Consider the following 23,349-nt stretch of genomic DNA (forward strand, 5'->3'; position numbering starts at 1 on the left):
GACTGACTGAGCTCACACTCCCGCGGCGGGCGGGCGGGCGGCGCTCGCGTTGCAGTCACGGGGCCAAACAGGGAAGTGCTCTGCGCACGCGCGCCGCCCCCAGCCCTGCACCCCCCCCCCCTTCCACCCCCGCCCCGCCCCCGGCCCGGCCCCCTCCCCGCCCCGCCCCCGCTCGCGCACCGCCCCTGGGGCCTGGCTCCGACGCTGCCGCTCACGACCCCGGCTGCGCGGCACCGGGGCTCCGGAAGCCCGAGGCCCTGGTCCGCCCCCGGAGCGGTTACTTCAGCGAGCTCGTTACCCGAGCGTTTTGCAAGAAGAGGGCCCAAAAAAGTTGTACGTGTTCTTTTTTAGTCGCGTGTGGGTGCAGGAAGTGAGGCCCCGGGAGAGCTGCCTTCTACTGCGAGGGCCGCCGACCCCGCGAAGGAAGCGCTGGGCGCAGGGGCGGCCTCCCGGGGCCCGGGCTTGCAGCTGCCCGCTCGCCCCCTCTCTCTGCAGGGTGCTCCTCACCGCTTACAGGCTAGTTTTGTGCAGTTGGCTTAGGTCGCTACAATGCAGCGTGAAGACGAATGAAGGGTTTGGGGGTTTTTTAAAAAAATACTTTTCTAATCTTTCATTTGCACTTTTTTTTTAACTTGCAGGAAAGCCGAGGGTCAGGGAATGTAAAAGGCCTTGCCCGAGCTGCAAATGGTGTTCGATGCTAAGCAGATGCCAAATTTCGGTGGAAAAAGTACCAACAGATACCTCACTACTCGGCCTTGACAGAAGGCTAAGTTTAAAACTAGCTCAATCTACTTAGTCCGAAGAATCCATTTAATTTCTCACCATTCACTGAGTATGAATTCGGTTTAAAAGAAGAAGAAAAAAAAGCTAGGCTTTTGGGAAGGGCCACAGGATTGGTACCTGTAATTCAAGCCAAGAGAGCCTTTGATAGCCTTAGGATGGAAGGCTGAGCCTGTCCTCCGCGACACACACCCACCGCGCCCTACCCCTCACCCCCGGGATTGGGCTTCTGCCGTCTTGCACTGTTAAGCCTCAAATCCGTTCTCTGGTTCTTACCCCTGACTACAAGGGAGTGCCCCAAAGCAGGGATCTTGTTTTAGCCTTGGGCCTGCTACAGAGAAGTAGCAGAGTGGCTGTCAAAATACAGCACCTCATTAACTCTCAAATATTTACTAAGCACTAACTATGTGCCCTGGAGATTGAGTAGTGCCAAAGCCCCTGCTCTCATGAAGCTTACCTTCTAGGACAGAAATAGACAACTCACAAATATATAAAGTGGAGTAAATATAAAGTAAGAAAGTGAAGGAGTCGCTATAGTATAAAGAATCTGCAGAGAAGGCTTTGCTGACAAGGTGACATCCTGAGAAAAGAATGACGAGAGTAAGTAACCCAGATAATCCTGCTGTCTATGGCATCTTGGGCCCTCAGTTGCCTCATATGAAAGCAAAAGATAAGGACACCAACCCCAGGACCTGGCTGTTATGTTGAGTTCACTGATGATGGAAGAGAAAGTGCTTTGTGCACAGGAAAGCCATTAGAAAAGTGTGAGATGTTCACCTCCCTCTATTGGCTGTACTGAACCTGCACTGCGCCTCCAGCAAGATGCTCAATGTCCTCTAAGAGGCCATGCTTCACGTAGGCAAGTGTTCCAGCTAACTAAAGGGACATTTTGTAAGGGGGATGTACATAAATAAATATTCTTCCCTGGCAAAGGGAAGTTGAGAAATCAACTTCAAAACACAGTCTTTAAAAAATTAGTAAATAAATAAACAGGCACCCACTTTGTCCTCATTAGCACTTTAAAAGCTTGGTTTGGGACACACCAAGTTTGAAGTTCGGGGAGACAGCCAGATGATGGTAGCAGACAGCTGAAGATCCATACCTGGCAGTCACTTGCTCATGTGCCATAGTTGAAAGAACACGGTCTTTTGAAGTATGAGCCACCCAGGAGAAAATCCTACCATCCTTTCCCCACATACTAACCAAGTCACTCTGCATCTGGAAAATTCTGTGAGTTGGAACAAATATGGCCCATACTAGTTGAGCTAATTAAGCTCTCTGAGACTCAGTTACCCCATGGAGCACTGACAACACACAGCACTGACTTCACTCCAAGAAGGCCTTCATTCCTCTAGGCTGGAAACAAATTCAGACTTGGATTCTTGCATTTATTTTGTTCTCCCATCTATTCCAGGTAGTCATCTAGCACCTGTCACCTCCACTGAGGTGGTTGTTCCTTCCATCTTCTTCATCTGGCATTACAGTAAAGACTCAATAAACATGAGCTGTTATTAAAAGCCAAAAGTCAGTGTTTAATTGCCTCAATTCAAAGAGGCCTTGGGTTCCAGAGTTTTCCCTCCTAGTAACTGATGCTGTCATCTTGGGCCTCAGTGCTATCCTTTGTAAAATAAAGGAGTGGGTGTGTCAAAATGACCACAGATTCCTCCCAGCAGGAGCCGACTTGTGTATACAGTCAGCTCTGCAGATGCAAAGAAGAAAGATTATTACAACAAGCTAAGCTAACTGCAATGGTAGACAGCTGGGGATTTCTTTCTTGACTGAATTCACCAAAGACTCCAAACTGCTGCCATCAATTGCTGTTTCAGTTTCATTTGAAGATTATGTTATGTATCTGCTCCTCCCCCATCTCCTTTGGCCAAGAAAGGAATATGCTCACAATGAGATATTGTGCTCTGGTAAGTATATACCTCCTCAGACTGGTCTGCAATTAGAATTTCAAAGGTTCACACCTCTACTCACCATTTCTGGGCCATAATCCTCTTTAAATTTGAAACCATGCCTCAGTGAAAACCATCTGCACCTCTCATTTTCTCAAATACTCTGAAAATCATTCCTGGATATCTGAAAGCAAATAGAGACTGACATGGGCAAAACGTAAATGCTGGATTTCTTTGTGTGGAGCTGTCCCAAAATATACACCATCCTCCCCAAAGCCAGGAAAAATGTGCACACACACACATACTTGTGTGCACCTGGCTTTATATAAAGCAAGCATCATCTCTGTTGTCATCATTATAATAAGACTGTTCAGCACCCTTGTCCTCCTCATGCCTGCCTCTTACTCTGAGCACTGCTGACTTAGGTAACACCATGATTATGGCAGGATGCACTTTGTTGCCTTGAAAAAAAGGCAGCAGAAACAGTGGTGGCTTATTCTTCTGAACAGCAATGGCGCTAACGACCCACTTGCCATCAGGGAATTGGCTCTCAGTTACATTTCCAGTTGCAGACCTCACTCTCGTCCATCTGTCTTACAACCAAATGGGGATGCATTTGCAAGATGACTGACCAGAAACCAGAGGTGGGGGAGTGCGGGTGGGGAGTCAGAGGTGCTCTCTGGGCCCAAGAAACCACAAGGAGCTCTGATCCGCAGTGTTAGCCAGCGACAGCATTCATCACAGGCTCCCGATGCCCTCGTGGAACAAGGACAGTGGCTAAAGTGGGAAGGGAACACACTTTTTATTACATGGACCTGAGCTTAAATCTCTACTTTCTTGTTTATTCGCCTTGTTTTCTAAACTATGTTTCAGATTATTGTGTGAAATAAAATGAGAAGATATGGATAAGTAGGCCGATGCATAGTGAATAATCAACCAATGTGAATTCCCTTTGAACTCCCCTTTTCTGTGAAAGATGACTATAAATACATCTGCTTTCATTCCACGACTCAGATATCTCTAAATTAGTCACTAGGAGGAGGAAAGAAGAGGGAGCGGGGAAGGCTGCACAGTAATTCCCAAAGTCTGGGATCTCAGATTTGGGAATAAACAGTCTTCAGAGACCTTGCTTATTCTCAAAGTATCCTTTGTTAGGTCAGATGCATTAGTGATGGCTTGGATTTTGGAAGTAAATAAACAGTATCTAGAGTCAAACTGGCTGAATACCAATCAAGATGAGAAGTAAGTTAAGATCAACTCACTAAAATAAAAGCCTATTTTCATGCAACACAGTCCCTGTAAAGAAGGATAATCTCAGCAAAACAACTTCTAGGGGATGATAGCATGGGGCATTTCTTTTGTAGGAGCATGAATTATGGGCTGATTCTCACATAAAAAAGATAGGCTCCCGTCTCTGCCATGAAGAAGCTACTAGACCTTGTTAAAGTATTTCTCCTCTTTGAGTCTCAGTTTTCATATCTATAAAATGGGGGCAATGACAACCCCTATCTCAGTGTTCTGAGAATTCAATGAGCTAAGGTATATAAAGTGCTCAGCAGGGTCTCAGACATCCTAAGTAGACAATTATTTTTCCCATATAATGAGAACTTTGAAAACCTTATCTGGAGATATAACATGATATTCTTGCTGGGTACAGTGGCACACACCTGTCATCCCAACCACTTGGGAGGCTGAGGTGGGAGGACTGCTTGAGCCCAGGAGTTTGAGAGCAGTCTGGACAACATGGCGAGACTGCATCTCATTTTTTTAATAAAAAATAAAATAAATTCTGATATTCTTGCAAAAACAAAATATTCACCATGACCTGCTATGTACCAGACACTTTGCTAAGTATAGAATTTAGAATACATTTATCCTTCTTTAAGCCTCATGACAACTTTATAAAGTAAGTATATTTATCCCAAATTTACCAGAGAAAACTAAGGCTGCTGGGGTACAGAATACGACCTTCTCAGCTTCCATCTGGAGCCAGGTACTGCATTGGTGGTTATATATGTAATGTCGGAATTCATTCATACAACAGTCCTGAGATGCAAGTATTACAATAATGGAAACTGAGACACAATAAAATCTCACTGCAAGTTAATGTCCCTGAGCCTGGCAGACGCTAAATCCAATGCTTTTTCTGCTGCCTGAAAAATTGGTCTCTTTACTGTATTCTGCATAGGGCTACTTTCTTAGGTACAGTATTTTTCCCAGCCCAGGCAACCAAAGAAAGTATCCTTATTTCACCTGACAACTTATGAATTCATTTTCTACCATCTTAATGAAGTGGTGGAGGAAAAGAAAGCGCTGAAGGAGCAGGAGGGAGGGAGGGTTGTACTTGATTCCATCTTTTACACTTAGGCTCATGTTGCCATAGTCTAATAAACTACTGCTTTTTTCATGTTCTTTGTATGAGTGCTTCCCAAGTGCACTCATGCAATTTCAGGTAATAAAAAAAAAAAAAAATTCTAGTCCCAAATGTACTTAATTCAATTTAAATACTCCAAGCAAAACCACTAGAGTTTTCTCAGTAAAGAGGAGAACACGGTTTGTTTGGAGACAAAAAACTACTCTGTTCTACCTCCCTGTTCCTCTGATGGAAGTAGGAAGAAAAGAGGCAGAATGGTGGGAACCTAGAAGACATGCAGCGTAAATATCTACTGAATGAACTCAGGGATGTATTTCTGTTTAGTCCTATCAAAGAATAATTGTGCTTAGTATTATGCGCCCTGTATTATCCTAAGTCATTGCAGGCGCAACCTCACTTAATACTTGCAGCAACAATATAAAGCAGGTACTGTATTATTCCCCATGTTATATGCATGGGAAACCTGAAGCTTAGAGGTTACCTGTCAAGTAGTGGAGCAGGACTCAAGCAATCTGATTTCATAGCCCATGTCATCAGCCACTGTGCTCTGTTGGCTTATCAAAGACAATGGATGAGTCCACAGCCCCAGGATGCTTTTTCTGTTGGCGTATATGTGCGTGTGTTTTCCTTCTGGGGAACTCATTACAAGCCCAATCAAATGCAAGCTTGACTGGTCTAGAGAGCACGCTCCTTGCCCCATTCCTCCAGGTGGGATTAATCTTCATGTGGGTATCTGCAGTCAGCTTCTCTCACTCTGCCTTAAGCAACTGGAGGATATTGGCACCATTCAGAGGGAGAAACTGAGAACTTCCTCAGCAACAAATAGCTCTGTTAGTAGAAGGGCTTGGCTCTGACTCATCTCTCACTTGAGCTCAGGAGTTCGAGGCTGCCGTGAGCTATGATTGCACCACTGCACCTCAGCACTCCAGCCTGGACAACAGAGCAATCCAGTCTCAAAAAAATAAATAAAATAAAAAACAAAAAACAAATGCCAAACAAACAAACACCTCATATCTTCCAAGTGAGTATGCTACACCACAAAGTCCCAGACTATCAATCCCTGACAGCATTCAGGGACTAAATCCTACCCATGTCTGTACATCCCCCAGCAACTAAAGCAAGGAGCCCCGGGCTTGGCCTTTTACAACCACCATCTCCTGAAATCTTCCTAGTAACCTAGTGAGGTAGTGTGTTTTCTGCAAAAGAACTCAGAGATATGCACAATTTGCTCAAGGTTAACAGTTAATAAGTGGAGAAATGCTATTCAGTCAGTCTGAATCCAAATCCTGTAGGCTTTTTCTTCTCTAGGAAAGCACTGCCTAGTTGGGGTCCCTTGTGGGCCCCCATAAATGTGTTTTGAATTGAACTGGTTCCCTTTTATGAGCTACATCATTTCTAATGCAAGTAAAACAACCTCCAATGAAGAAAAAAATCATGGTGTTTTATGGGAGTCCTAAAAACTTGCGATCTATAGGAACGAGGGATTTAAAATCCTGCTTATTTCTGATAAAGTCATATTAACCTGAAAAATGAGAAAAACTGACAATACATCCAGGTTTCTTTTTTTCTTTGATGAATTTGTTTTAAGTTGAGTTGATCACCTTTAATGATGCCCAACTTCTGTGCTATGTCAAGAATGAGAACGTTCCTCTTTTATGGCCCTTTTCAATGGTACCATTTTGCAGGGTGCCATTTTCCAAATATTTATATTTCTCCAACTAGACTGTGAGCTACCTAAGACCAGGGAGGGTTTCCATTTGCTATTATAGCCCCAAAGTCCCAAGTGTTTAAGAGATACTTACTGAATAGAAGGAAGACTGAATGAATGAATGAGCAAACATTTATAGGGGGAAGGGTATGAGAGGAATTGAGAGAGGAGAAATGGAGAGATCCAGAAGAGAGTAAGATCCACAGAAGTGATCCTGGTTTTTAGAGTCACTTTCATTATCTTACATCATTATAAGCAGTAAGAGCCAGAGAGAATTTTAAGGATAACGTGCTTTCCAAACTTTTCATTTTTCAGATAAGGAAACTGATTTCCAAGCAGTTAGGTGACTTGCCCAGTGTTCCCTGACAGATTTGTGGGAACTGAGCCAAATGCCAAGTATCCTGGTGCCCAAGGGTTTCCCACTTCACCTTTCCCAGTTATATTTCAAGGGTAGGATTAAAGACCTTCAGAAACTCCCGTCTACAACAGATTATGTTGTCTTTGCATCACGGCATCAAGGAATGCCTATGCACAATTGCCTACTATTTAAAAATTGTAACAGTATAAAGTCTGGCACACCATCACTTAACTGACACTCCTAATTTGGGGCAAGAGGACTGTGCCCCACAGTACTCACTTAGTTGTGCTATTTTTCGAAGCCACCCACCCTTTACCCAGAGAACCTTCCCAGCACATACAGAGTGTAGGTCAAATTTCTCCTTTCCTCAAGTCCAGTTGACTATTGTGATTGACATAGTTCCTCCTCCCTTGGTCATTTTCAGGGATGAGATCATTGCCTCCTGAGTCTCTGAGGACATTCTCCCCTGGGTACAGAGGAATTAGGAGGGAACCAGTCAGTTCAGTTCTAATCCACAAACAGTTATTAAGCAGCTTTATAACCTTTCTAGTGGCTAGGGGTTCAATCTCAGCGCTGCCATTTAATAGGATTTGTTACCTTAGGCAGTACTTTATTGTTAAAAGGAAGATGATGATAAGCCCTCTCTCTGAAGGCTGTGGTAAGATTGAAATGAGATAATCTGTGCAAATGCTTAGCACAGTGCCTGGTATATAGTAAGTGATCAATAAATGTTAGCTACTAATATCACTATTTGCATTCTAAACAGGTACTATGCTAGATTCTTTTTTTTTTTTTTTTTTTTGAGACAGAGTCTTTCTGTCACCCCAGGCTGGAATGCAGTGGCACAATCCCAGCTCACTGCAACCTCCACCTTCCAGGTTCAAGCAATTCTCCTACCTCAGCCTCCTGAGAAGCTGGGACTACAGGTGTGCACCACCACACCCAGCTAATTTTTGTATTTTTAGTAGAGACGGGGTTTCACCATGCTGGCCAGGATGGTCTCGATATCTTGACCTCATGATCTGCCTGCCTCGGCCTCCCAAAGTGCTGGGATTACAGGTGTGAGCCACCACACCCGGCTGCTAGATACTTTAAGAGCCAAAAATAAATTTTAAAACATAAGAGACAACCTCTGTCATCAAGGAGCTCATATGTAGGTAGAGATACTGGTTTTCAGCACAAGTGGTGGAATATTCAAATAATTCAAACAGAAAATAAAGGTGTATTTTAAAAGTGACCGATGAATGTAAAGTCCAAGTAAAAGTAATTTGATCTAACGCTCTCTCTCTGGTTTGCCCACAGCCCAGCTAGATCTATTTTTATGAGCACGTTTCAAAGCCACTGAGCCTCTGAAATACTACTCCAAAAGAAACATTTGATAAACGGTAGCTATTTGTGACTTTTGCACCAAGATGTTTGTGACATGGAATGCCAGGGAGGTCGGCTCCTTTTCCTCAGCCAAATAATGTCACCTCCCTTGGCCTCATTTTCCTTGTGGTTAAAATCAGCACCTTGGGGCACAGGCTCTCAGAGGTCCCTTGGCAATGGCATTCTATAGCTCAATAAATGCTTTTTTGACATCAGTGTGACTACCAACCCCAAACACCAAGAGGTCCCCAGCTCTGCTTCAAAAAGCTAAGAACTGTCTGAAGGTCTTCCGTCTGGGTTGGGGCCCCCGTTAAGGATACCCCATATTACATGAATCTGTCACAGTATTCTCTTGTTGCTTTTCAAAAATATGATTTCACCTGCAATGTATTTGAACCCACATAACAATGAGCTGTATCATAACAGGATTTTTCCATAACGATGTCAAATGTAGGGCATTGCTCCACTTGAAAAAGGAAAACTGCCCACCCACTGCAGAGTTTTCTTCTTAACATATGCTATTTAGTTAACATCCTTTTTCAAATGTGAGCATTCAAAATCACACTAGGGACTCTAATTTAGAAAAAAAAAAGAGTCTCTACAATTGCTAGCAAACCTTCTGAGACAGCATCCAGCTTCTGTTCCCTAATATTTTCTGGTTTTTTGTTTTTAAAAAATTAGATTTTTTGCTCTGGCCTTAGAGGTTGAAAGGCATTATACAAACAAATTTATAAAATTGCTATATTTACATAGACAGCAGAGAACTTATTTTCAATATCATATTATTTTCATGAATATTATTTTCAATATCATGGGGGGTTTTGTGTGAATAAACTACTTTTCTCCCTATGTTTGGGTTTAAGAATTAACTTTCACTTACTCCCAACTAATTTTAACATCTTGAAATTCTCAGCAGTTCAGACAGACTTTTAGCATACTGACTACGTTGTCTGTCTGCCCTACATCCCCTTACTGTAGGAACTACTCCTCCCGGACTCCAGGTAATTTTCTAGACTGTCAGTCATGTCTCTACTTTCCCAACTCAAGGGCTGGACCCAGGCTATCCAATCAGAGTATTCCAGAATCCTGATAACAGCATTGATGGGTACTAGAACAGGCATTTAACTCAAGCATGGCCAACCAGAATCCTTCATGGAGGACTGATATAGATGCTAGGATACAGAAAAATATGCCTTTTCTCTCTAAGGTCTACTCAAAAGACTTAGCAGGCTTTCAGCTACTGGTGACCATCTTTGCCATACATGAGAGAGCTGGCCTAAGAATGAACATAATCAAAAGATGGCAAGAGATGCAGGAAAGTCGTGGTGACCTCGTTTGAACCACTGGATCCACAAAAATCTATCCCATGCCTAATGTTGGTCCAACCCTTGGACTTCCTAGTAATGTGAGCAACTGTACTTCTTTTTCAGTGTAAGCTAGTCTGAGTTGGGTTTCTACCACTAAAACTAAAAATGCCCTGGCTAATCTTTTCCTGGGTTCCAGTAACCATCTTCACAGTTACTAGATATGTTATCTTGGGTAAGCTGTTCACTGCCTTAGAGCCTCAACTTCCTCATCCTTAAAATGGGGATAATGATATCTACCTCAAAGGATTGTTATACAGAATCAATTAGATAATACACATAACGGAATTGGAGAAAATAGTTTCAAATCGTATACAGGTTGAGTATTCCTTATCTGAAATGCTTGGGACCAGAAGTGTTTCAGATTTTTTTTTTTTTTGATTTCTGGAATGTTTGCATATACATAATGAGACACCTTGGGGATGGAGCCCAATACTAAACACAAAATTCACTTATGTTACATATAAACCTTATACGCACAGCCTGAAGGTAATCTTATACTATATTTTTAATGATTTTGAGCAGGAAACAAAGTTTGTATACAATGAAATATCAGACAGCAAAAGTGTCAGCATCTCATGTTGGCATTCAAAAAGTTTTGGATTTGGGAGAATATCACATTTGGGATTTTCAGATTGGGAATGCTCAACTTGTATTTGATAAAGGCCTAGTATTCAAAATATATAAACTTTTGCAACCCAACAATAAAGAGATAAATAACTAATTTAAAAGTAGACAAAGGGGTTAAATAGACATTTCTCCAAAGATATACAAGTGGATAATAAGCACATGAAAAGATGCTGAACATCACTAAACATTAGGAAAATGCAAATCAAAGACACAATGAAATGCCACTTTGCACTGACTAGGATGGCTGTAATAAAAAAGATGGAAAGTAACAAGTATTGTCAAGGATGTGAAGAAATTGGAACCCACCACATTGCTGGTAGGAATGTAAAATGGTGGAGTAGCTTTGAAAGACAATTTGGCAGCTCCTCAAAAGGTTAAACCTAGTGTTATTATCTGACCCAGCAACTGCATACTATTGTGGACTGAATGCATGTGTCCCACCCAAATTCACATGTTGAAATCCTAACCCAATGTGATGGTATTACAACGTGACACTTTTGAGAGGTAATTAAGTCATGAGGGTGGAGCCCTCATGAATGGGAAGAGTGCCTTATAAAAGAGACCCCAGGCCGGGCACAGTGGCTCACCCCTGTAATCCCAGCACTTTGGGAGGCTGAGGTGGGGAGATCACCTCAGATCAGGAGTTCAAGACCAGCATGGCCATCATGGTGAAACTCCATCTCTATCAAAAATACAAAAAATTAGCCAAGCGTGGTGGCGCACACATATAATCCTAGCTACTCAGGAGGCTGAGGCAGGAGAATTGCTTGAACCCAGGAGGCGGAGGTTGCAGTCAGCTGAGATCGCACCGTTGCACTCCAGCCTGGGGAGTGACAGAGCAAGACCCTGTCTCGGGAAAAAAAAAAAAAAAACAGAGAGCAGCTCTCTAGCTATTTTTCGGCCATATAAGGACACAATGAGAGGTCAGCAGCCTGCAACAGGGAAGAGGGCCTCACCAGAACCCAACCATGCTGGTACCCTGATCTCAGACTTCCAGCTTTCAGAACTGAGAGAAATACATTTGTTGTTTGTAAGCCATCCAGTCTAGGGTAATTTGTTATAGCAGCCCGAACTGACTAAGGCACTCCTAGGTATATACACGAGAGAAATGAAAACATATGTCCACATAAAACCTTGTACACCAGTGTTCACTGAGCAGCATCATTCTTAACATTCAAAAAAATGGAAACAGCTCAAACGTTCGTGAACAAATGGATAAACAAAATGTGGTATATCCATACAATGGAATATTATTCAGCAATAAAGAGTAATAAAGTACTGGCACATGCTACAACATGGATGAAACTTGGAAACATTATGCTAAGTCAAACGCCAGATACAAAAGACCACATACTGTATGATACCTCTTATATTAAAGGTCCAGACTAGGCAAATCTATAGAGACAGAAAACAGATTAGTGGTTACCCGGGGCTGTGGGGGAAGTGGTAATGTGCAATGACTACCAGTGGGTACAGGGTTTCTTGTGAGGAGTGACAAAAATGTTCTGGAATTAGACAATGGTGATAGTTCTATCATTTTGTGAATACACTAAAAACCACTGAATTGTATATCTTAAAAGTGCAAATTTTAAATGAATTATCTCAATTTTAAAATAACCAGTATGGTGGTGAAGATAGAAGGCATACCTTACCTGTTAATAACAACTAGAATGATGATGATTTAGTATCTACTATATACAAGGCAATTTATTTATATGATTTTGTTTAACCCTCACTGCAACCCTACAAAGTAGCTATTATTGTCCTCAAGTTTAATAGATAGGAAATTGAGACTCAGAGAGGTTAAGTGCTAGACCTAGGGTGCTGAAATGAGTAAGTGGTAGAGTTAAGATTCAAACAGAAGTCTCTCTAATTTCAAAGTTCAAGCCCTTTGCACTACACCGCACTCTCTGTACAAATGGTACTCTGCTGATGTGGCAGGACTACCAGTTACGTACCTGCTATGTAGTCCCCCTTTCTTTACTAACACAGCCCCAGTTTGATTCGGGGCAGCAATGTGTTTAGCTAAAAGACTCATCTTCCAGCCTCCCTTACAGCTACGGTGGCTGTATGGCTAAATCTAGCCACGGAGATGTAAGCAGAAATGCTATGTAGGACTTTTGGTAAAGTGCCTTAAAAAGGGCTAACACAGCTGGAAGAGGACTCCTGTTATCCTTCCCTTCTTATTTCATCCTGCTGCCTACTGGAATGTGGTGGTGATGGCTGACACTCCAGCAACCATTTGGGATCCTAAAGCAATATGATAAAGACGGTACAACCAGAAAAACAGAAAAAGCTTGGGCTCCTGATAACCATGGAGGCACTGGCTAGCTTTGAACTACCTCCAGACTTCTCTGGTCAGAGAGGGAAAACAAACAAACAAACCTAATTGCTAATGTTGTTTGGGTTTTTGTTTGTACAGAGTTGAAATCTAATCCTGATTTATACAATGGGCCCATGAAAATGCTGAACCAACTAAGAATATATGAAAACGGCTTATCTCAGAAGTGGTCAAATGAGAAGTATTCTACCAGAGTCATTTTCCCAACTAGTCCTCTGTGTTTGGGATTGTATATTTAAGAGGCTTAGGGATCCTACTGAATTATTCTGAAGGCATGCAACAGGCCTATTTTGTGGTATTACAGAATCACTGAAAAGACTGGTCTCAATTCACCAAGTATAGGCATTACATTTTATAAGCACTTAAATTTCATCTCAGAGATTGTTTCAGAGATACAGTCACAGAGGAGCCAACAGGCTCCCACAGAATGGATTTCTGAAGAAGCAAATTTATTTACACAACCCTTGCACGATTTGGCTAAGGGAGAGGAGACAAGGCAGATTCCACACAGGAAGTAAGATGATGAAGCTCAAAGACTTCTTTGCTTTAAAATCAATGTTCTGCCCAATCTCTCCAGAGCAATCATTTAAAATTCCACAATAATGTTCCCTGCCAAAGAGACAAACAGCAATGGGCTTGCCACAGCTGAAACAGAACCCCAGGTTTGCTGTTAGTTTATTTGTTTACATAAAATAGATGTGATACCTACCAGTGTATTATCTATACCCCAACAGCAGGTTGATACAGTACTATTGGGTAAAGAGTGGCTTTTCTTTGGTTTTCCCTCTTTCTCATCAGGGTTCTTTAGAATTCAAGCCACAATGACGTAAGTGAGGATGAAACATTTGCAGGAAGAAAAGATTTTTCCACAGTTTTTTTCCGTAGCTTGATATAGCTAATTTTGTACGCACCATGGATGGCTAGAGCTGGTAACCCAAATATTCTTTATGAGGGCAAAAATTCTGGTTTTATTTTCTGTTATAGGCTGTTGCCTGAGAGAGAATTCAGATTGAAATGTATTACAGTCCTTTCTCCAGACGTTGGCTAGAATTTTTACCCCACTCTTTCCTTTTCTGAGAGTGTGGACACTCTTTTCCTTTTCTCCATATGGACACATGGACACATACACACACAGACATATAGACACACATACATAGACACACATGCATACACAAATACACAGACATACACACACACACAGACACACAGACACAGACATACACACAGACACACACACATACACACATACCCACACACAGACACAGACATAAACACACACAGACACCCCCCCACACACAGAAATACACACACAGACACACACAGACACACACACACACACACACACACACAGAGTCTCATCTTTTCTGGAAAACAAGAGCCAGAAAAAAAAAAAACCCACGTAAATCTCTAGACAGACACATTCATTATGAATGGCTTTTTTTTGCATACAAAACCTGTGGATTTTAATCACAGGTTCACCCTCTCAGCTTTCACTTGCTCCCATTTTCTCTTACCATACTCAAAATTCCAACAAGTTTGGTGAGCTAGTTTTTAGACCTTCAACAAACTGAACACAGCAGTTATGCTGGGAATAGTGAAAAGGGGCTACAAGGAAGGGAGGAAAATGTACCACCACAAACTAGAAATTTACTAATACACCATTCCGCAAAAAATAAATTCTAAATACATGGGCCTGCTAATTAGTGAAAAACACTCTACTCAATGGATCCCAACCTCAAATAAGTGATATTCAAAATAATAAACCTGGCCAGGCGCAGTGGCTCACGCCTGTTATCTTAGCACTTTGGGAGACCAAGGAGGGTGGATCACCTGAGTTGGGGAGTTTGAGACCAGCCTGGCCAACATGGTGAAACCCTGTCCCTACAAAAAATACAAAAACATCCAGGCATGGTGGCATGCACCTGTAATCCAGCTACTTAGGAGGCTGAGGCAGGAGAATCGCTTGAACCCAGGAGGCAGAGGTTGCAGTGAGCCAAGATTGTGCCACTGCACTCCAGCCTGGGTGACAGAGTGAGACTCTGTCTCCAAGAAAAAGGATAAACCTGTGTAATAAAAAAAAGATTTTAGGCATGATGCTATATTCAAGATACCATGCTGGATACAGATCTTTATAAGAGTTTCCAATCAAACCAGCAAGGATAATATAAAATTAAAAAATATTTGGTGCTCAAAGGCCTTGGAGAAAGTGTAACTCCCTTTAAAAAAAAAAAAAAAGAAAAAAAGCAGCCATGTCCAAGCTAAGCACAGAACTTAGAAGTCAAAAGACCTGGAATCAAATCCTTGCCCTACTGTTTACAGATTGCATGACATTGGGCAAAAGAATCAACTTAGACCTACTTTCCTCATCTCTAAAACGAGGCTAATGACAGCAACTTCAGAGGCTGTTATAAATATTAAATAAGATATGTAAGAGTACAACATATATAGCCCATAAATGTTCTTTCAATCCAAAGAGCTGAGATTTTACTATGTATGTGAATCTCCATTGTTTTCCATGAAGCTAATATTAAAAGTTATTATTTGCTCTGATGATGTTAATTAAAATAAAAGGATAGGGCTGGGACCAGTGGCTCACATCTGTAATTCCAGCACCTTGGGAGTCCAAGGCAGAAGGATTGCTTGAGCCCAAAAGTTCAAGACTAGGCCGGGCGCGGTGGCGCACGCCTGTAATCCAGCACTTTGGGAGGCTGAGGCAGGTGGATCACAAGGTCGGGAGTTAGAGACCAGCCTGGCCAAGATGGTGAAAACCCGTCTCTACTAAAAATACAAAAATTAGCTGGGTGCGGTGGCGGGCACCTGTAATCCCAGCTACTCAGGAGGCTGTAGCAGGAGAACTGCTTGAACCCCGGGCCTCAGGAGGCAGTGGTTGCAGTGAGCCGAGATGGCGCCTCTGCACTCCAGCCTGGGTGACAGAGTGAGACTCCATCTCAGAAAAAAAAGAAAAAAAGTTCAAGACCAGCCCAGACAACATAGTGAGCCCCTGTCTCCACAAAAAAAAAAAAAAAAAAAAAAAATTAGCCAGGCATGGTGACTCATGCCTGTAGTCCCATCTACTCAGGAGGCTGAAGTGGGGGGATCGCTTGAGCCAAGAGTTGGAGGTTACAGTGAGCTATAATCATGCCACTGTACTCCAGCCTGGGCAACAGAACAAGACCCTGTCTCTAAAAAAATATATAAATAGGTACAAAATAAAAAATAAAAGGATAAAGTGAGCCAGCAATTTCACTCCTAGGTATATACCCAATAGAAGCATACCTCTGTTCACCAAAAGACACATATAATAATGTTAATCAAGTATTGTATGTATAATTTATACACACACACACACCCTACACACATAAATACACCCATATACATGCTCAGGAAAAAATCTGAACTCTCAAAGTAACAACTCTATGAGATCCTATGGTAGACACAATTGTACTTCCACCCCTGGCCTTTATATTCCAGATTATATACGGTCCTGAATTTTATGCATATATTCCCATTGGTTTGTATATTTCTTAACATAAGCTGTCCTATTCTCTGAAGAATAAAGTGGAGTATAAATATAAACATACATTCACAAACACACACACACACAAAAACACACACACACACACACACAAGATCTGACCCAAGCCCTCTTTCAGTCTCTAATTTGAATGAGGGACCAACTCTTCTAGCCAGAGAATGGCCCCGCATTCAGGAACTCTATGGTACCCCTGTCCCTTGAGCTTTCACACCTTTGCCAAGGTGGATTCCAACACATGTATACTCACAACACAGTCAGACTAATGTCAACTGACCGTAAATAGGGAGAAGCTAAAAGAGATGAATATAGGAAGGAAATTATTACATTTAGCACTGATAACATAGTGGATAAGGGACTTGGTGCTTTCAAATATGTATCTCATTTCATCCTCAACACAACCCTGTTAAAACAGAATAATTTTATGGAGCTTAAGAAGCCTGCCCACCACCACACAGCTACTAAGACTTTGAAACCAGTTCTGACTCTGAGTTAGCTTCTCTTTCAACCACACCATAGTTGAAGGCTGCCAAACAAAAGAGACATGATTTGCCATGGATCTGGAATGGATTTGATCTGGGCAGGAGTTTTGTATTCTCGTGTTTAAAAACCAGACCCTCCTATTATCAACTGCATAAATATTTACCTGTTTCTAAAACTGCAAAGTTTTGGAATCAGATTCCCAGGTAATGCAGTCTCCTCTTCAGAATGCAAAAAGGCATTTAGTTAGGGTCAAGCTTTGGTCTAGGTGGCTATATTATTTCGTATAATTGCTTTTTAACAAGCTTACATACTTGTCGACTTGAATAAAATGCAAGTTTTGCCCAGCTCAGCGAACTGGCATCATCATCACTTGCTTCCCAATGGGGAAGCAGCACAGATGCTAAAGTTGCGCTGAGCAAGTGTGTCTGAATCCTGACCTGTACCATGGTCGCAGCTTCCACAGAAGGTGCCCAACCTCCTAGTCCAGGAAAAGGTCAGGAGCCCAGTGCATCCAGCTTCTTTTCACACGCAGAGGACAACAGAGCTGCAATGATTTATCCCTTAAGGATAGTGGTGTCGCTGTTCACAGAGCCCCCAAACACAAGATATCCAAGACTACCTCCAAGGTAACATGTAAAAGAGGATTCCACAAAAAGAATCATTTGCGGGCCCCCTTCAGGGATCTGCCTCTTAGCAAAGTCAGCTTTGGGATCTTAGCCTAACTGAACTCATCATTGGCTGCCTCACCTCACCCACTTGCACATTTATGGCTTCGGTTTCCTAACTGCTCCATATTGCCACTCTCGGCCTGGGGCTACTTAGACAGCTGCCTTCCCTGGTGGGCACTTGGGGATCAGCAGGCGCAAAGAACCTTAGGCCAATGTCAGGGATGGTTTATGGTTATTGTCTTGTGCTTAGTCACAGGGCTCTAAACCCTTGGATCCTCCAGGCTTTAGGAGGATAATGCGCCCTCCCTGGTTAATATTCTATTGGCCACTGCAGGAATGGGCCATAGAGAGTGAGACCCTGGAGAACTGCTGGGAAGAGAGGCCCAAGGGGTCTGGCTATGGTTAGGGGTGGGGGAGCAACAGAGGAAAAAAAAAAGTAATGCAAGCAACATGAGCTGGCCATAGTGGCTCATGCCTGTAATCCCAGCAGTTGGAAAGGCTGAGGCTGAAGGACTGCTTGAGCCCAGGTGTTCGCAGTTACAGTGAGCTATGATTGTGCCACTGCTCTCCAGTATGAGTTGGACTCTCGAGAAAAAAAAAAAAAAGGTCTCCTCTCTCTGGTTTCACTGGAAAGTGCTTTGAAATGTGTTAATAGAAAGTTTAGGCAAGTGAAGTCCTACCAGCAAGAAATGGAGGGCAAAGAAGGGAGTTCCCATGACTGCCCACCTGCCTTCACTCAACCTCTACTCCTTTGCTTTTTTAAATCTCCTTTAATTCTTACACTATCCTGTGAGTGGCATAAGATGTTCCCCACTTTACATACAAGGAAATTGAGGCACAGAGAGGTTAGATACTAAAAAGCATGATTTCAAAGCCAGGACTGTTTTCTACATCAGCTGTCTACAGCCGTACCTTTGCTGATGTGCCTGAGAAATGACTAATAAACAGGAAAACATACATTTCCATGTGATCTGATGTCCTGAGGGGTAGGGGGGAAGGCGGGGCGTTAATTTACCTCTACCCCTGCCTCTTCAGAGACATAAACACACATTGGCACACCACACACAAATTAACAGCAACAAAAAAAGACATAATCAATTTGGAATTAGAGTTTCCAGGAAATGTGGGCTCCCAGATGCACATACTACAGTAATTCAGGTTGTTTCTCTTCCTCTCTCTCGGGTTGGGAGCTATTCTGATGATTTCCATTTGGAAGCATAGATAGGGCCTCCTAACCACAAGGCGTGGAGATGTGGTCACAAGGCTGGGCTGGGTGCTCCACCCTGAATGCCAGAGCATCCTGCTGGGTCCACACAGCCAGGGCCTAGTGGAATCCGCATCCAGGCTGCTTTTCTTTCCTTTATCTCAGGAATTCAGGCAAAGGCTATAGGACAAGGCCCAGTCATCTCAGTAACTGTGGCTGTATGCAGCTGGTGCAAGAACAGCGTGGCATTTATACTTGCTTCCTTGAAAAAAAAAAAAAAGAAAGAAAGAAAAAAGAAAAAAAAAAGGCCAGGCGCAGTGGCTCATGCCTGTAATCCCAATACTTTGGGAGGCCAAGGTGGGTGGATCACGAGGTCAGGAGTTCCAGACCAGCCTGGCCAAGATGGTGAAACCCTGTCTCTACTAAAAATACAAAAATTAGCTGGGCATGGTGGCGCGTGCCTGTAGTCCCAGCTACTCGGGAGGCTGAGGCAGGAGAATCGCTTGAACCAGGGAGTCAGAGGTTGCAGTGAGCCAAGATCGTGCCACAGTACTCCAGTCTGGCAACAGAGCAAGACTGTCTCATAATAAATAAATAAATAAAATAAATTAGCTGGGTGTGGTGGCAGGCGCTTGTAATCCCCTATACTTAGGAGGCTGAGGCAGGAGAATTGTTTGAACCCGGGAGGCAGAGGTTGCAGTGAGACAAGATCGCACCACTGCACTCCAGCCTTGGCAACAAGAGCAAAACTCCATCTCAGAAAAAAAAAAAAAAAAAAAAAAGTCTTGCTGTCCAGTTTCACATCCAAGTTGAAATGGGGCAAGAGATGTGAAAAGTTTTCTGAGAACCACAGAAAAGAATCAGATCGTCTCAGAGTTAGATGGATTTTGCCATCATCTACCCCATGACAAACCTCACAAATAGCATGGACAGACAAACATACATACATCACTTAGAATTCCTGAGCCCAGGAATGGAAAACCAAACATTGTATGTTCTCACTGATAAGTGGGAGCTAAGCTATGAGGATGCAAAGGCATAGGAAGGATACAGTGAACTTTGGGGACTCAGGGGGAAAGAGTAGGAAGGGAGTGAGGGAAAAAAGACTACAAATTGGGTTCAGTGTATATTGACCACACAAGGTGATGGGTGCACCAAAAGCTCACAAATCACCACTAAATACCTTATTCATGTAACCAAATACCACCTGTTCCCCAAAAATTAAAAAAAAAAAAAAAAAAGAATTCCTGAGACCATGTGTGATCGACAAGCAGACGTTGCAGAACGGGTGTTTTGTACTAAAGATCAGTCCCTCGTTGTTTATTCATTTGACACACACTGACCGAGCGCCTCCTGCCTGCTGGCCTCTGTGCTGAGTACTGGGGTGGAAACAGGAGCAATACAGGGCCCTGGCTCTCAAGGAGCCTATGGTCAATCAGAGTATGCAGGTGGCCTGCCAGGCCCACTCTGTACCCTCCCTCTCCTGCTGACCTGCTCCAGACACATCTCAGGGCTCCTCCACCCTCTGGCTTCTATCTGGATTCAGGCAAAGGCACGTGGTAAAATGCAGCCGGCAGAAGAACATCAGAGGAGGGGAGTGCTCCCCTGCTCTCCAGGCTCCAGCCCTCCTGGCTCTGTCTCAGGGTGCTGTCCACACAGCCTCTCTGGCTCCTGCTTCCCAGAGTCCTCCTCTCTCTCACCCCTTCAGACCTTTGAGGATCTGGGTGCCCGACTATCCTCTATGGTCCCCCTGCCCACTGCCCACACTTCTCTCTTATTAAACTCTCTTCGGATTACCCTATTTCCAGTGTGCTGTCTGTTTCCTCCTGGGACCCTGACTGATACAGGGAGACAGTCATGTAAACAGACAGTTACAATATAATGCAGAACAGTAAAAGATAATGTTGTTTCCCAGTGAGGTACAAGAGCTCTGGAATCTGACTGCTTGGGTTGTACATCCTTGCTCTACTACTGACTATCTCTTTTAACCTCTTTAATCCTCAGTTTGCACCTCTGAAATATGGGGTTAATAGTAGTGCCTACTTAATAGGGTGGCCATGAGGATTAAATGAGAGTGCCTCAATGTTGACAAATATTAGCAGGGATTCCTATATAGTTAATGGTGCAATTCCTTTAACAGAGCAAGTGACTGATATGTACCTGTTGAATGACAGAAGCACTAAAAGAAATAGATACTGGGACACAGAAGAAGGGACAAGGCAATGGTAAAGAGGAAATCAGGAAGGATTGCAGAGAAGGTGACACTGAGCTGCCTCCTGAAGGAAGTTAACCAGCAGGATGGCTGGCAAAGGATGGTCCAGGCACGAATACAGCAGGTGCAAGTGCACGGAGGCTTGACATGCACATAGATGTGGAGTGGTGCAAATAGCTCAGTGCAATGAAAACAAAGAACACATGCACGGAGGGATTGGAGCTGAGGTCAGAGGGGTAGGCAAGGGCGGCCGAGGAAGACCTTGGATGTCATGTCAAAGAATTTGGTTGTTGCTTTAAAAGTGAGGGAGAGTTTCTAGGCTGGCAATGGACACGAACAGTTTTGATGCTGAGAAGGTTCAGTCTGGCTGCAATGCTGGGCCTGCCCTGGGCACCCCATGAACACACAGTAGGTGCCCTGCAGATGTCTGTCAAATGCATATAAGCAGTTCTAGACAGCAAGATCTGTCACCTCCCTGCTTCCTTCCAATAAACGTGCATACATATAACATGCCATGATCTGGGCAACTCACAGTCACAGCCTTTCCACATGTTTTCTCATCTGATCTCATTATGAGATCATTGTGGTATCATAAAAAATAGATTTGGTCTTTGTCCTTGACTTCTGGCACAGAACTCTTGCAATCTCCTGAGTGATAAGAGTGTCTTTTGTATGCTAATGAGATGGCCAAAAAGATGTCTGGGGGAAAAAGAAGGACTGGAGATAGAGCTCAATCACCAATGGTCAATGATCTAATCAATCATGCCTACGTAATGAAACCTCCATAAAAACCCCTAAACCACAGAGATCAAGGAACTTCTAGTGGGTGACCACAGCCATGTTCTGGGAAGGTGGCACGTCCCGAGAGGGCATAGAGACTGTTCCACTGCCCCCTCCCCCATACCTGGCCCTACCATCACTTCCACTGGGCTGTCCCTGAGTTGTATCCTTTATAATAAACCAGTAATAGTAAGTATTTTCCTGAGTTCTGATGAGATCAAGCGTGTTCAGGGTGGTATGGCTGTAGATGTACTTTCCTGAGTTCTGTGAGTTGTTCTAGCCAATCATCAAACTTGAGAAGGAAACTGTGGAAACCTCTCAATTTATAGCTGGTTGGTCAGACACATGCAGCCTCTGGGAATTGTGACTGGCATCTGAAGTGGGAGCTGTTCTATGAGACTGAGCCCACAGAACTGTGGGGGTTGCCCTAATTCCAGATAGTTAGGGTCAGAATTAAATTCAATTGTTGAACATGTAGTACGGGTAGGAAAACTGGAGCATTGCTTGGTATAGAGAAAACTCCAAACATTTGGAGTCAGAAGTGGTATCAGAAAGAAGACATTGCACCTGGAAACACTACTTCACCAGAGATGCTGGACGCTGCCCACCCCATTCCTGCTGAGACACTCCCTGGGCCCTACTGCCATAGCGACACAAGAGGCCAGCGCTCATCAGGGTGGCTCTGCCCTCACTGACTCAGTGGCTGATTCAACTGTCCCTCTGGGTGTGGCAGCTAGAGGCACTAGGGACCAGCCAGACACCACGCCCTGAGCCTGGCACACTTATGTCCCTGCTCCTTGTCCTCAGGCTCAAGGTCTAGAGGCTCCAGGAGACTGGCCAGAATCCCCCTGCCACCTCACCCCACTCCCCACCCCTGACAGTGGGCAGCCAGCCTGCACCAGTCACATGCTGGAGAGACAGGCCCTCTCCTCCTGCTGAGCACCTACCTGTTGGGCACCCCAGGTCTCAGGTTGGGTTCCCCCAGAAGCCCAGCCTGGGAGGAGGATCTGAGTACAAGGAGTTTATTTGGGAAGTGATCCCAACTAGATGAATGGGGAAATAAAACAGCGGCAGAAAGGAAGCCAACAATGGGTGTAGTGCAGAGCAGGTTACCACTGAAGGTGACCTTCAGGAGATGCTAGAGAACACACCTTAGAGCCGTGCACCTGAGAGGCAGGATGACGGAGTGTGTATTCTCCAACTCTGCTCCTTCCTTGGCTGAGGGCTGCTCCTGGGGAGTGAACTCCCAGCACTTCTGACCTGCCCTGCATGCAGCCTGAGCATGCCAAAGAAACCCTCAGGAGCAGCAGCCAAGGGTGTGCAGGGTGCAGGGAACCAGGGTGCACCAAGGGGACCCAGGGGGAGCACCAATGTGGTGCCTGAGGACTCCACCAACCGGCTGCGGTCACTGTCCTCAAGGAGGAGCACGGACAAGTCAAGAGGTGACTATAACCCACGAAGGTAAAAGCAATGGCTGAAGGTGCTCGAAGGGCAGTGCTGGCCAACAGAAATATAACCCAGTGCAACCCATGCATGAAGTTTCAAATCATCAGCAGCCACAGGAAAAAAGTAAAAAGAAACACATGAAATTAACTTATTTTTTTTAGAGACAGGGTCTCACTGTGTCATGCAGGCTGTCGTGCAGTGGT

At 43.8% G+C, this 23,349-nt stretch overlaps 1 protein-coding gene and 1 long non-coding RNA gene across 10 annotated transcripts in view; one reads left to right on the forward strand and one right to left on the reverse strand.

Annotated features, from left to right (window-relative positions):
• ASAP1 (ArfGAP with SH3 domain, ankyrin repeat and PH domain 1) overlaps nt 1-23,349 on the reverse strand; it is a 395,575-nt gene that overhangs the window by 309,275 nt on the left and 62,951 nt on the right. For 2 of the 9 annotated variants that reach the window (XM_063642982.1, XM_063642984.1), the window contains exon 2: nt 2,761-2,862. The exons of 6 other annotated variants lie outside the window; for them this stretch is intronic. In XM_063642982.1, coding sequence (XP_063499052.1) covers nt 2,761-2,798 — 38 coding nt within the window. In that variant the 5' untranslated portion in view covers nt 2,799-2,862. Of the gene's footprint in view, nt 1-2,760; nt 2,863-23,349 lie in introns of those variants that run through there. One more of the 9 variants, XM_063642986.1, reaches the window with a different exon arrangement.
• On the forward strand, nt 160-3,590 carry LOC129486825 (uncharacterized). The gene is made up of 2 exons (XR_008659110.2): nt 160-333; nt 639-3,590. It is a non-coding gene; the product is annotated as an uncharacterized lncRNA (long non-coding RNA).

The sequence above is a fragment of the Symphalangus syndactylus genome, chromosome 7 (assembly GCF_028878055.3).
Source record: "Symphalangus syndactylus isolate Jambi chromosome 7, NHGRI_mSymSyn1-v2.1_pri, whole genome shotgun sequence".
NCBI classification, from domain to species: domain Eukaryota; kingdom Metazoa; phylum Chordata; class Mammalia; order Primates; family Hylobatidae; genus Symphalangus; species Symphalangus syndactylus.